At 39.4% G+C, this 12,495-nt stretch overlaps 1 protein-coding gene across 3 annotated transcripts in view; it reads right to left on the bottom strand.

The window, feature by feature from the left end:
* The window catches only part of LOC136864316 (post-GPI attachment to proteins factor 6), a 226,121-nt gene extending 214,050 nt beyond the window's left edge, over positions 1 to 12,071 (bottom strand). For all 3 annotated transcript variants that reach the window (XM_067141134.2, XM_067141135.2, XM_067141136.2), the window contains exon 1: positions 11,847 to 12,071. In XM_067141134.2, the coding sequence (XP_066997235.1) occupies positions 11,847 to 11,919 (73 nt within the window). In that variant the 5' untranslated portion in view covers positions 11,920 to 12,071. The remainder of the gene's footprint in view (positions 1 to 11,846) is intronic.
* Positions 12,072 to 12,495: the final 424 nt, after the last annotated feature.

Below are 12,495 nucleotides of genomic sequence, written 5' to 3'. Positions count from 1 at the left end.
CCGACACAATCAGAAAAAGACAGGCATGATTTTACGGTCATCTGAAAAGAATGGACGGAAGAAAGTTATCTAAAGAAATCTTTCACTTTTTTGATTCAAACCCCAAAACCACAATTGCCTGGTTTAGAAATACCAAAGAAGACCTGCAAATGCTACATATCTCAGCTGAAGACGCCCTTAACAGAGATCTCTTCCGCAATAAAATATTGACGAACGGGCTAAACCGAGACGAGCAACCGAAGAGAAGACACGGTGCCCCTTGGACAGACGAGCGTAAGCAGGCCCACTCACAAAGAATGAGGGAAATTTGGGCTCTAAAGAAGGCCAAGTTCAGTGTCAAATGCAACAAGACTTAACGTGGTCCTTGATGACCCCAGTGAATTATATATATATATATATATAATATGTATCAGCAAAAAGGACTCCTAATTCATGCCTAGGCCTTTGGGATTTTAGCCAAAATATGCATCCACTGTATGTCCAACGATTGTCCTGTTTCTCTACAGGGTTTGGTATGAAGCGAGTTGAATCTTTGTAGCGAGAATTTATACATCACACATAATAAATCTCATGATGGTTCTGTATTGACTTAGAAATCGTATGTTTCTAAAAGAAGAATGTACTTGGTCCACTTTTCAATACAACATTAGGAAAGATACTTTACATTATGGATACATAATAAGAAAGCATTTTCTATTATTACACCAGTACACTTGAAATCTTTAGTATCTCGTGGCCAGAAATATTCATTTCAGGCAAGAAATCAGTACAGCCCTCAGAACCATCCAGTACCTGCTTAAACATTCTCTCTCATTGGTCACATCCATCAGACGCGTTAACACATGTACACATCTGAAGACTGAGTGGAGGTGGTGAAAACGGAAGTACGAGGACATGTAGCATAAATGAAACACACGCGGAGGGGAAGGTACTTGCTTCGCTGCCTGCCCACATGTCCCACTGGCTCAACAATGAAGGGAGTTTAGTGTTGTTTTGTATGTATTTTGTATACTTTATATCTTCTTTAAACTGAAGGGGATGAGATATGTTCTTATAATTCAAATAGAAAAGTGTATTTCCTCTGAGAGACAGCACAATATAAGTAGGTGTATTGAAATGTGGACTCTTCTCAATTTGATTAACAGTGAAGTTCATTACATGATACTTTGTTTTATTCAAAAGCTCCACCGATACCGATGGTAACATACTGAGCTCCAGTTCGTTGCTTTAGTCAGTTCACCAAGTCCCTGGTCTGTCTGTCAATACCCTAGGTCAGTGGCTAGTTAAAAACCTTCTAGGCATGCTTTGGTCAGAATCTTTGAACCCAAACTATAAACCACTATCTTTCAGCATAATTAAAGGAAAACTTAGATACAGAGAATTATAACAGGAATATCAGGAGTTAAAAAGGGAAAAATCTGGCAACTAAATGTAAAGGTAGTTCCAGAGCAAAAGAACTCATTCACAAAAAGAAAGCTGTACATCATAAATACATCCCATGAGGATGGATGGCTAAAATTTCTATAATTATGCAATATACTTCTCAGAAATATCATTCCTGAGACGTGCGCTGCTGCCGATTCCTTGAATTTACTTATTTTAAATTCTTCATTACTTCTATACACTGGTGCCCTTGCATCTGATTTATAAAGAACCATTTCCTTCCTTATTTACTCTTGTCATTGTCTTACTTACATCCACAATAATTCTCATTACTTATTCTACAATCTTCCAACTTACTTGATGTATTTCCTTGACCACTTTCCCCAAAACTGCATTAGAATGAGCAATATAATATTGTTGTTCATTCTTGTATCTTTATATGCTCCTTTAGCTACCTCATATCATCTATCGTTATTGTACACAGTAAAGGTGACAGTGCACTTTCCCGCTTAGTCCTGTTTCATATTAAACTATCCTTCTTTCCCATTTCTTCTGCTTTTTTCTTTTTTGGTAGTTTGTTTTGCTTTTTTGCTAGACTTCTCAAATTCTGATTTTCCTAAACCAGTGAAGGATTTCATAATACTTTCCCAAATTCACAACACTTGACTATACTTTTGTCTCATAATAAAAATGTGTTTCAGTTTCAATTTTCTAATTATGAAACACAGTTCTGATTGTATTTGAATTTACAATTTTTCAACTATCATGACAACATGCTATATCATTTGCAATACGTCTGTAATTATTATGAACCTTCTTATCTTCCATTTGTCAGTCATCTGGCGTTTGTTTCTCTCTCCTTACACTCTTGAGGAGACTATATACCCACTAAAACTCCTATGTCAAAAAACAATCTTCAAATCTATTCTCACAATCTTTTCATTTCCAGTTCCAACTCTATGATAACAATGTCTGTTTCAAGGCTGGATCCTTGGCTGAATGGTCAGTGTACTGGCCTTTGGTTCAGAGGGCCCCAGGTTCGAGTCCCAGCCAGCCCTCAGATTTTAACTGTGTATGGTTAAATCTTTTGACTTGGGGGCTGGGTTATTGTGTTTGTCTTAATGAAAATCTTCATGTACACAAAGCATATCACACTATAAACTATCACAGAAATACACAATATTAAATATATCCCTCTACATACGGTTGGCATCAGGAAAGGCATTCGACCACAAAAATGGGCTAAGTCCTTACAAAGTGCTGACCCCAGACAATTGGGAAAGGCAACCAAGAAGAAAGATATTGGCCTGTCTACTACTGGTTACTCTGCATAATGAAGTGCTTTGTATTTGATGTAATTCCTGCTTTGACTAATTACCTTAGTAATACTTAATGGCAGCTATTCTGATGGATCCATATCTGTAGTATTTTTGCTGACAGTTTGGTCATACTAATTCTGGAAGGTTTTTGCCAACAACGGGATGGGGCATACAAAATACTGACTGAAACACCTGAATCTAGAGACAAAAATATCAATAAACCATTATCGGAAAGAGTAAAGCAAATATCAAAATACTTATATCATCTTTCATGTCTTGTCCACCGCACCCAAATCCAGATTAAGACTTTTTTTGATAGCGGTTTAACGCCGCACTAACACAATGAAGGTTTACGGTGATTCAAGGATGGGAAAGGGGTGGTAGGATTGTGAAGGTAGCAGCCGTGGCCTTAATTTGCACTTGCCTGGTATGAAAATCAGAAACCATGGAAAGCCATCTTCAGGACCGATGGTGGGATTTGCACCCACCATCTCCCAAATGCAAGCTCACAGCTATGCAGCCCTAACTGCATGCCAACCCACTCGGTCCAGATTAAGACTACAAAGGAAAGTATCAATGTTACTGTTCAGTTTCTAATTATGGTAGAAAGTAAATTCAGCACATGCAAGTACAAGAATGGATACAATGATATTTGGTTGTAATAATGCAATTTGTGGAGTGAAAAGGGGACGGGGGTGAAGAACAGCTTAATGGAGTAGAGGTAAGAATGAGGAATCGGAATCAATGCAGAGAAAAAGGTAACGACAATGACGAGAAGAAACAGAGATAGAAAAGAAGCTGTAAAATGCACTCAATATAATGGGAAATTTCAAATACCTTAGAAGTGGTGGAGAACTTAACAATGGATATAGTAATTAGCAGGAGACTACAACTTCAGACAGTTCTTTGTAACAGGCAATGAAATCTACTATAAAAAGGCAAAAGAGATAATGTACAAGACATTATATACTAATCACGACTGCACCTGACACACCTGACCCATGTCAAAGACGGATAAAAGCCAACTACCTGTCTAGTAATTTTATCCGACTGTTGCTACTGTGATCAAAGCCATGAGATCTCTGGTTTTATGTGGAATCTGAACCATGGAGACATGAAATTTTATTTCAAAAATCCCACATGCACAGGCTGAGACTTAAACTATGGACACCTTGATGAGAAGCCAGCGGTCATTCTAATGTAACACTCTGGTAAGAAGGATAAAAGTTGAATACAGGTAGTAGAAATTAAATTTCAGAGAAGTATGTCACAGAAGACAAGGAGGTGAAGAGCAAAAAAAGCAAAATATACTGTATGATGATCTATTATAATAATGTTATTGACTTTACGTCCCACTAGGCTAACTACTGTACTTTTATGGTTTTTGAAAATGCCAAGGTGCCGGAATTTAGTCCCACAGGAGATTTTTTTACGTGCCAGTAAATCTACGGGCAGGAGGCTGACGTATTTGAGCACCTTCAAATACCACCGGGTTGAGGCAGGAATGTGAAGTGTTTTTTCAGGAATTTGTGTAGGAATTGAGAGGTTTTATAGGTAGGACTATTGATACTATTAATTATAGGCCGAATGGGGACATCCTTTTTATGAATTTTGGGCAGCAATCTGACTGTAGGTAATTTTGGGTTCATTACAGTTAATTTCTGATAATCTTGATCATTTAAAATGAAGTTAGAATTTTTAAGAAGGTTCTTTAAGTTACGCTGTATTTTGTTTGTTGGATCTTTGTTAATTAAGGTATAGGTATTGTCTGAAAAATAAAATAAAACTGAAACCTTTTTTTCTAATGTTAATTTTGTTAATACTTCCACTATTATATCTCATCTCATCTCATCTCTTGTATTTTCAAACCATCATTGTTATTTTTAATGTTACTTTACTTCAAATCTCTTCAAGATTTTAAAATTCATTTCATTACTACATGTTATTTAGACGCTTATTTTTAATTTAAAGTTAAGACTATAGCTGATGATGCCTTCAGGGAATGTACCACTATTAGTTAACAAATTTATGTAAATCATCCAAGACGATTTTGTATTGATTAGGTGGTCTAATAAATAACTTAATGTTATTATTTCAATCAGTATCCAGTAATCGGGAGATAGTGGGTTCGAGTCCCACTGTCGGCAGCCCTGAAGATGGTTTTCCGTGGTTTCCCATTTTCACACCAGGCAAATGCCGGGGCTGTACCTTAATTAAGGCCATGGCTGCTTCCTTCCACTTCCTAGACCTTTCCTATCCCATGGTCGCCATAAGACATATCTGTGTCGGTGCGACGTAAAACAAAAAAAAACCAGAGGTCCTAGAGAGAACACTGCTTGTCTAACACCTATAAGTACCTTGAACCAAGAACTCAAATGCAATCAATTCTCACTGCAGCCCAATTCTCAACATAAATGCCTTTGATCGATTTTAATAATCTACACTTAATCCCATGGTCCCCTAGTATGGCAAACATATTTTCCCTCGGTACTCTGTCATATGGTTTCTCCAGATCTACGAAACGTAAGTATAACTGTCTATTCTTCTCGCGGCATTTTTCAATTACCTGGCGCATACTGAAAATCTGATCCTGACAGTCCCTCTGTTGTCTGAAACCACACTGGTTTTCATCCAACATACTCTCAACCACTGATCGCACCCTCCTTTCCAAGATGCCAGTGAACACTTTGCCTGGTATACTGATCAATGAGATACCTCAACAGTTGTTGCAAACCTTCCTGTTCCAATGCTTATAGATAGGTGCAATTACTACTTTTGTCCAATCAGAAAGTACCTTACTAACATACCATAAAAAACCAAACCAAACTAAACTCCATGGCACTAAAACCCCTGAAGGGCCTTGGCCTACCAAGCTACCGCTGCTCATCCGGAAGGCCTGCAGATTACGAGGTGTGGTGTGGTCAGCACGACGAATACTCTCGGCCGTTATTCTTGGCTTTCTAGGCTGGAGCCACTATCTCACTGTCAGATAGCTCCTCAATTCTAACCCCCTAGGCTGAGTGGACCTCGAACCAACCCTCAGGTCCAGGTAAAAATCACTGACCTGGCCGGGACTCAAACCCGGGGCCTCCGGGTAAGAGGCAGGCACGCTACCCCTACACCACTGGGCCGGCACTAACACACCATCCTAATATCATTACTCAATGAAGCCATTTCATCCCTGCCTTCCCACTATATTTCACCATTTCAGGTCTAATTTAACCTATTCCTGCTGCTTTATGACACTGGAGTTTGTTTAACCTACAACTGGTATGGTACGGGACAGAACGCAGCAGCGCCCATAACATGTGCTGTCACCTTCGTAGCTTTATTGCCAGAGGGCTCCTCCTGCCAATAGTTGCCTATCTCTCCACTGTTGTTGGAGGTCAGTGCATGTTCGAGCCTTAAACAAAGCGATTCATTGTTTCTGGTGCATCTGGGTTTGTCTGACCCGTTCCATACCACAAGTGTGACATACATTCACTTTGTCACTGTCTCCTCCCACGGTTATTTCTTTTAGTAGGCCTACTTCAATTGTTCAGTGTTGGTAGATATTCATACATGTGTAAATAGTGTGTAGCATCTATGGCGAGTAGTTTAAGGCGAAATACACCTCTGGACAATGAGCAGATTCTTGTTGCTTTGGATGAAGAAGATGTAGGTCTTGAAATTAACAGTGATATTTTACACTTTGAAGACATTATAGAACATAGCGATCACTGAACAGTCAGAAGATGAAGAAAGTGTTGAAGTTAGTGGTGGTAATGATGCTCACTTCTTCTATGGCAAGGGAACTAATCAACGGGCGAGTTGGTCATGTGGTCAGGGTCGCACGGCTGTGAGCTTGCATCCGGGACATAGTGGGTTCGAATCCCACTGTCAGCAGCCCTGAAGATGGTTTTCCGTGGTTTCCCATTTTCACACCAGTCAAATGCTGGGGCTGTACCTTAATTAAGGCCACGGCCGCTTCCTTCCAAATGCTAAACCTTTCCTATCCCATCGTCGCCATAAGACCTATCTGTGTCAGTGCAACGTAAAGCCACTAGAAAAAAAAAAAAAGGAACTAATCCATTCAAGTAGGCTGCATGTCTTCCAAAGCGTACGAGTGTAAGAACCCCTGCCCACAACCTTGTCAGAAAATTTCTGTGTGTTACTGGTGATGCGAGAAAACTTGATACAGGGTCTAGTGAAGAAACGTTCTGGTCGTGTCTGTTTAGTCAAGACATATTAGATGAAATACTTCTGCGCACGAATGAGAAAATTCGATCAGTTCATAATTGGTGATCTAAGCAACAGAAACATCGGGTGAAAGAAACTGACATTACTGAGCTGAAAGGATGTTTAGGCCTATGTTACCTCTGGGGAGCTTTCAAGTCTGGACATGAAGACTTGAGCTCACTGTTTGCGCGTGATGGAACTGGTCGTGATATTTTTCGAGCTACAATGACACTTAAGAGATTTCTCTTTCTACTGAACACAATGTGTTTCGATAATCCTCTTGACAGAGAGGAACGTAAGAAAACTGATCCTTTGGCTGCTATTTCATCATACATTTTCAGTCTGTTAATAAGAAACTGTCAAGCCTGCTTTACAGTGGGAAACTATGCATGCTTTGACGAAATGCTAGTGGGTTTCTGGGGAAACGGTACGTTTTCTGTATACATGGAAAGTAAACCAAAAAAGTATGGGCTAAAAGTAATGATTCTGGCTGATGTGAAAACAGGTTACTTGTATCCAAGCTAGTGGCTTTAAGTCGCACCGACACAGATAGGTCTTATGGCGACGATGGGACAGGAAAGGCCTAGAAGTTGGAAGGAAGCGGCCGTGGCCTTAATTAAGGTACAGCCCCAGCATTTGCCAGATGTGAAAATGGGAAACCATGGAAAACCATTTTCAGGACTGCTGACAGTGGGATTCGAACCCACTGTCTCCCGGATGCAAGCTCACACCCGCGCGCCCCTAACCGCACGGCCAACTCGCCCGGTCAGGTTACTTGTACAATGGCTATTTTTATGTTGGAAAAGATTCTGATGGGAAAGGACTTCCAGCTGAGATGTGAAGTTATTCTAAACCAACACACGCTGTACCGAGACTGAGCGAACATCTGGTTGGTAGTAATCGCAACAGAACAGCCGATAACTGGTTTACGTCAGTTGAGCTTGTTCATATTTTAAAAACCAAAGGTCTGACTTAAATAGTACTTGGAGGAAAAATAAACGAGAACTACCAGCAGAATTTCAGGCTAACAAATCTTGCCCAGTTGGCTCATCATTATACAGGTACACTAAAAATATGATTTTGCTACCCCATGTCCCAAAACTGAATAAATCAGTTCTTTTACTCTCAAGAATGCACCATATGTCTGGGAAAAAAAAAAAGGGCATATGAAAAGAAGAGATCATAGAATTCTACAATTGCACAAAAGGAGCAGTTGACAGTCTGGATCAAAAGTGTGCCAATTATTCAAAGGCTAGGCGTACTCAGCGGTGGCCAATGGCTTTGTTTGGCTTTGTTTTATACCATGCTTGATATTGCTGGGGTGAACAGTTATATCCTCTCCTATTCAGTTAACATAGAAAATGCTGAGTCACGTGGTTTGTTTCTGTAAAACTTAGGCATACAACTCGTTATGCCAAACATTTTGCAGTGAATTTACAATAAATGTTTACCTGTGGAAATTTGACAGATGATGAGTCGAATTTATAGAGTTCAGCTTCCTCCTACGGGCTACGACGACCCTATTCCAACAGGGAAAAGCAAAAGGTGCTATATTTGTCCCTCCAAAATGGACAGGAAGACAAAGGAGTATTGTAAAGCATGCCAGCGACCTATGTGTGTGGAATTTCCAGCGTGCGATACTGTCTCAACTGCGATCCTAAATAAGCATTGTTGAGGAACGAGTAATGTAGCATGTGAATCAATATTCCCTTAAAGTTTTAACACGGTATCATTTCATTAATATGAGTGTAAAATATCTTAAATTTGTTCAAAATGCCGTTCCATTTTGAAGAAAAGTGAAATTGACTAAAATTGACATAGTGCTACATTTTTTTGAAAACTCAACAGTCACAAGGTATAATCTTTTGTGGAACAGTGTTTTATGTATTTAATAGGTAATAAAGATGTGTAAGATGAAATAGGAGTTTATCTATTGCTTAAGATTTGTTAGAAAAGGAAAATAACTGTCTGGGCCGTTTAGACCCGCACCACACCAGTTGTTACTAAAATCCACCATACCTGCTGAGGGTTAACTTCCTTTCCACTTCATCAAGCGTAATTTCACCAATATCATTGTCTTCCTCCCCATGAGCTTGTTTATTCGCGATGTCACCAGGAAGATTTTCAACATATTCCTTCCACCTGCTCACTGATTCACCGGGATCAATTATGAGTTCACCTGAATTACCCAAAACACTATTGATTTCCTTTTCCCCTCCCTTCCTAAGATTCTTTATTACTGTCCAGAAAGGTTTCCCTGCTGCTTGATATAGACTTTCAAGGTTATTACCAATATCTTCCCACGACTTCTTTTTGGACTGAACAACTATTTGTTTCGCTCTGTTTCTTTCATCTATGTACAATTCCCTGACTGCATCAGTCCTTGTCTGGAACCATTTCTGATACGCCTCCTTTTTAAGTTTACAAGCAGCTCTCAGTTTATTATTCCTCCAAGATATTCGCCTTCTCCCATCTTTACACATAGTTGTTCCGAGGCTTGTCCTTGCTGTTTCTACTACAGCATCCCTGTATGCCACCCATTCTCTTTCTATATCCTCAACCTGTGTACTGTCCACTGTTTGGAACTTTTCGCTAATCATATCCATGTTCTTTTGTCAATTTCCACGTTCTGGAGATTTTCTACCCTTATTCGTCTGCAGACAGATTTCACTTTGTCTATCCTAGGCCTAGAGATACTTAGTTCACTACAGATCAGATAGTGGTCTGTATCATCAAAAAATCCCTTGAAAACTTGAACATCCATAACAGATTTCCTGGATTTGAAGTTAATTAAGATATAATCTGTTATGGATCTGGTGCCCAGACCCTCCCATGTGTAGTGGTGAATAGTCTTATGCTTGAAGGATGTATTTGTAACTGCTAAATCCATACTAGCACAGAAGTCAGCAAACGCTTCCCTTTTCTATTAGCTTCCACATCTTCCCCACATTTTCCATTCACCCTTTCGTATCATTCACTTCTACTTCCAACTCTCACAGAAATCGCCCATTAGCACTATCCTATCCTTGCTACTGACCCTGACTACAATGTCATACAATGCTTCATAAAACTTGCCAACTTCACGCTCATCTTTACCTTCACATGGTGAATACACTGGGACAATTCTTGTCCTAATTCCTCCAACTGCCAAATCTACCCACATCATTAGCTCATTTATGTGTCTAACAGAAACTACGTTGTGTGTAATAGCATTCCTGATGAACAGCCCAAACCCACACACTGCTCTTCCTTTTTTAACACCCGTTAAGTACACTTTTTATAATCTCCCACCTCTTCCTCGTTATCTCCTCTTACCCAAATATCATTTAACTCCTAGACATCCAGATGCATCGTCTTTACTGACTCTGCCAGTTCTACTTCTTTCTTCCATAAGGCACATTAATATCGACAGCTCCCCATCGAATTCCATTTTGTTCACCAAGTTGTTTCCAAGGAGTCCCTCACCTGTCAAATGAGTGTGAGACTCTGTTACTCCCATAGGTCCTAGGCTTGCTTAAAACATTCTGAGCGTGCTCGGTGAATATTCTGTGAAGCAGGATACTACCCTACTTACACATACTCCAAATGAGGATCTCTCCTCTAATGGGTTAGAGACCACCGGTGGATTGTATAGTCCTAGCCGCATGAGCACAAGGAGGGAGATGACTACGAATATGACTGAGGTGACTACCCCTATGTCAAAAGTTCAGTTACTGCAACATTTTTTCAGTGCAGACATCTAGACGCAATTGCACTGCCACTTGTATCTTTCTCGCCGACTTCTCGTAATGGCCGTGATCATGCAGTGCACAGGGCTACCAACTCTTGACCTTAAGAACTAGTTGTACGTTGTCAGGTTCGGCGGCGCTAGTTTTCAAGTTACAAGCTAGCAGATTGGTTTGGACTGTGACCGAGCAAAGAGGGTTAGGGCCGTTAAGCGGCTGTTAGGCCTCTAGCATTCCGTACGGTTATAGCAGCGCATTCAAAAAGCTGAAGTGATTTATCATGCTGGCTAGAGTGACAAAGCTATTGGTTTGGATTGGTTAGGTCCGGCTAGTGAACAAACCATTGGTCTGGATCGGTTAGATCCGGCTAGTGACTCAACCATTGATCAGGATTGGTTAGGTTAGGTTATTGACAAAACCTCTGGACTGGGATCAACCAAAGAGCCCCCAGGTTAGGGGCACAAAGCAGCTTTAGGTCTCTAGCATTCTGCACGGTGAGAGCAGCGCATTCCAAACTCTGAAGTAATTTATCCTGCCTCTTAGTGACAAAGCTATTGGTCTCTACTGTACACTGTTTCGTTATAGACTGCATTTAGTTGTGTTTTTATTGCATGCGGGTTGGTAATAGAATGCATTTCACTTCACTGCTAGGAATGACGTCATATCAGATTGCATCTCAGGCAATGGAAATGCTACAGCGTGCTTGTGTAATGAATAATGGTGTGAGATAAATTATATTGGGTTATAAAAGTTAATGTACTTCAGGAGGATGGCGAATGGGTCCCGGGCTGTCGCACTGAAATATCTCTCGTCTACGAGGTATTCAACATATAAATTGTAACATTTCAAATTCCTTACGATTCTATAAAACTTATACTGCACGTACAGAATTTCTACCACACCATTCCATAGCAATTGGTATCCCGACAGTCAGGACCACTTACTTGGCCACTCAGCCGCTGCCCATGGTTCACGAACTAGGACATGACTACAGCAACACCATGAACCATGAATAGATAATAATTAACAGAAATGAAGTAACAGATAATAAATAAATCAACACGAAAAAATACTTCAAAGCATCAAGAAATGTAAAAGACGTCAAGAGCAGAAACCCTATCTATAGCTACCAGTTATCCATCATATCTAATATTCAATTAATTAAAAAATAGGACAGAGTTTAAATTCTCGTGCAACACACCTGTTATCCCAGCAATAACAATTAACCTCAATGTCCATATATTACACTCTCGCTCCAAACAACGTTCCAACATATTTTCCCATATCCCACAGAGAATCTGGGAAATTTCTTCGAAATCAGAATTCAAACATCTACATTGTTCACCACTTTCACAAAAACAACCATAAATTAGGATTATAGACGAATAAATCCATAAAAATACAAGCACCCACTGTTGTACACATAGTTTCCTTATGTCAAAAAACAAAACATACGGGTCAGTTCAGTGCTGCCAAATTTAATATTTATAAATGAAGGACTCCTGACAGAAGCATCAAAAACAAAAATGTCTCTTCTCGAAATAAAGAAGAATTAGGAATGTTTTTTTCACATAAGTCCCCACCAGTTGCGTAGATACGACTACTCCCTGATGAGAAGGGGGATGATGATCACGATAATAATAATAATAATAATAATAATAATAATAATAATAATAATAATAATAATAATAATAATAATAATAATAATAATAATAATAATAATAATAATAATAAAAGTAATTGTACACTGCTCTTCCAATAAATGCTAATTTGTTGTTACGAAATGTAAATTTTAATAGAAAGGCAAAAAATTTGGGAATTTTAGTATGGTACTGTAGTTTAGTTCATGA

Source organism: Anabrus simplex, chromosome 2 (genome assembly GCF_040414725.1).
Source record: "Anabrus simplex isolate iqAnaSimp1 chromosome 2, ASM4041472v1, whole genome shotgun sequence".
Lineage (NCBI taxonomy): Eukaryota > Metazoa > Arthropoda > Insecta > Orthoptera > Tettigoniidae > Anabrus > Anabrus simplex.
The sequence above is the reverse complement of the archived record's forward strand: the minus strand, read 5'-3'. Positions and strand labels throughout refer to the sequence as shown.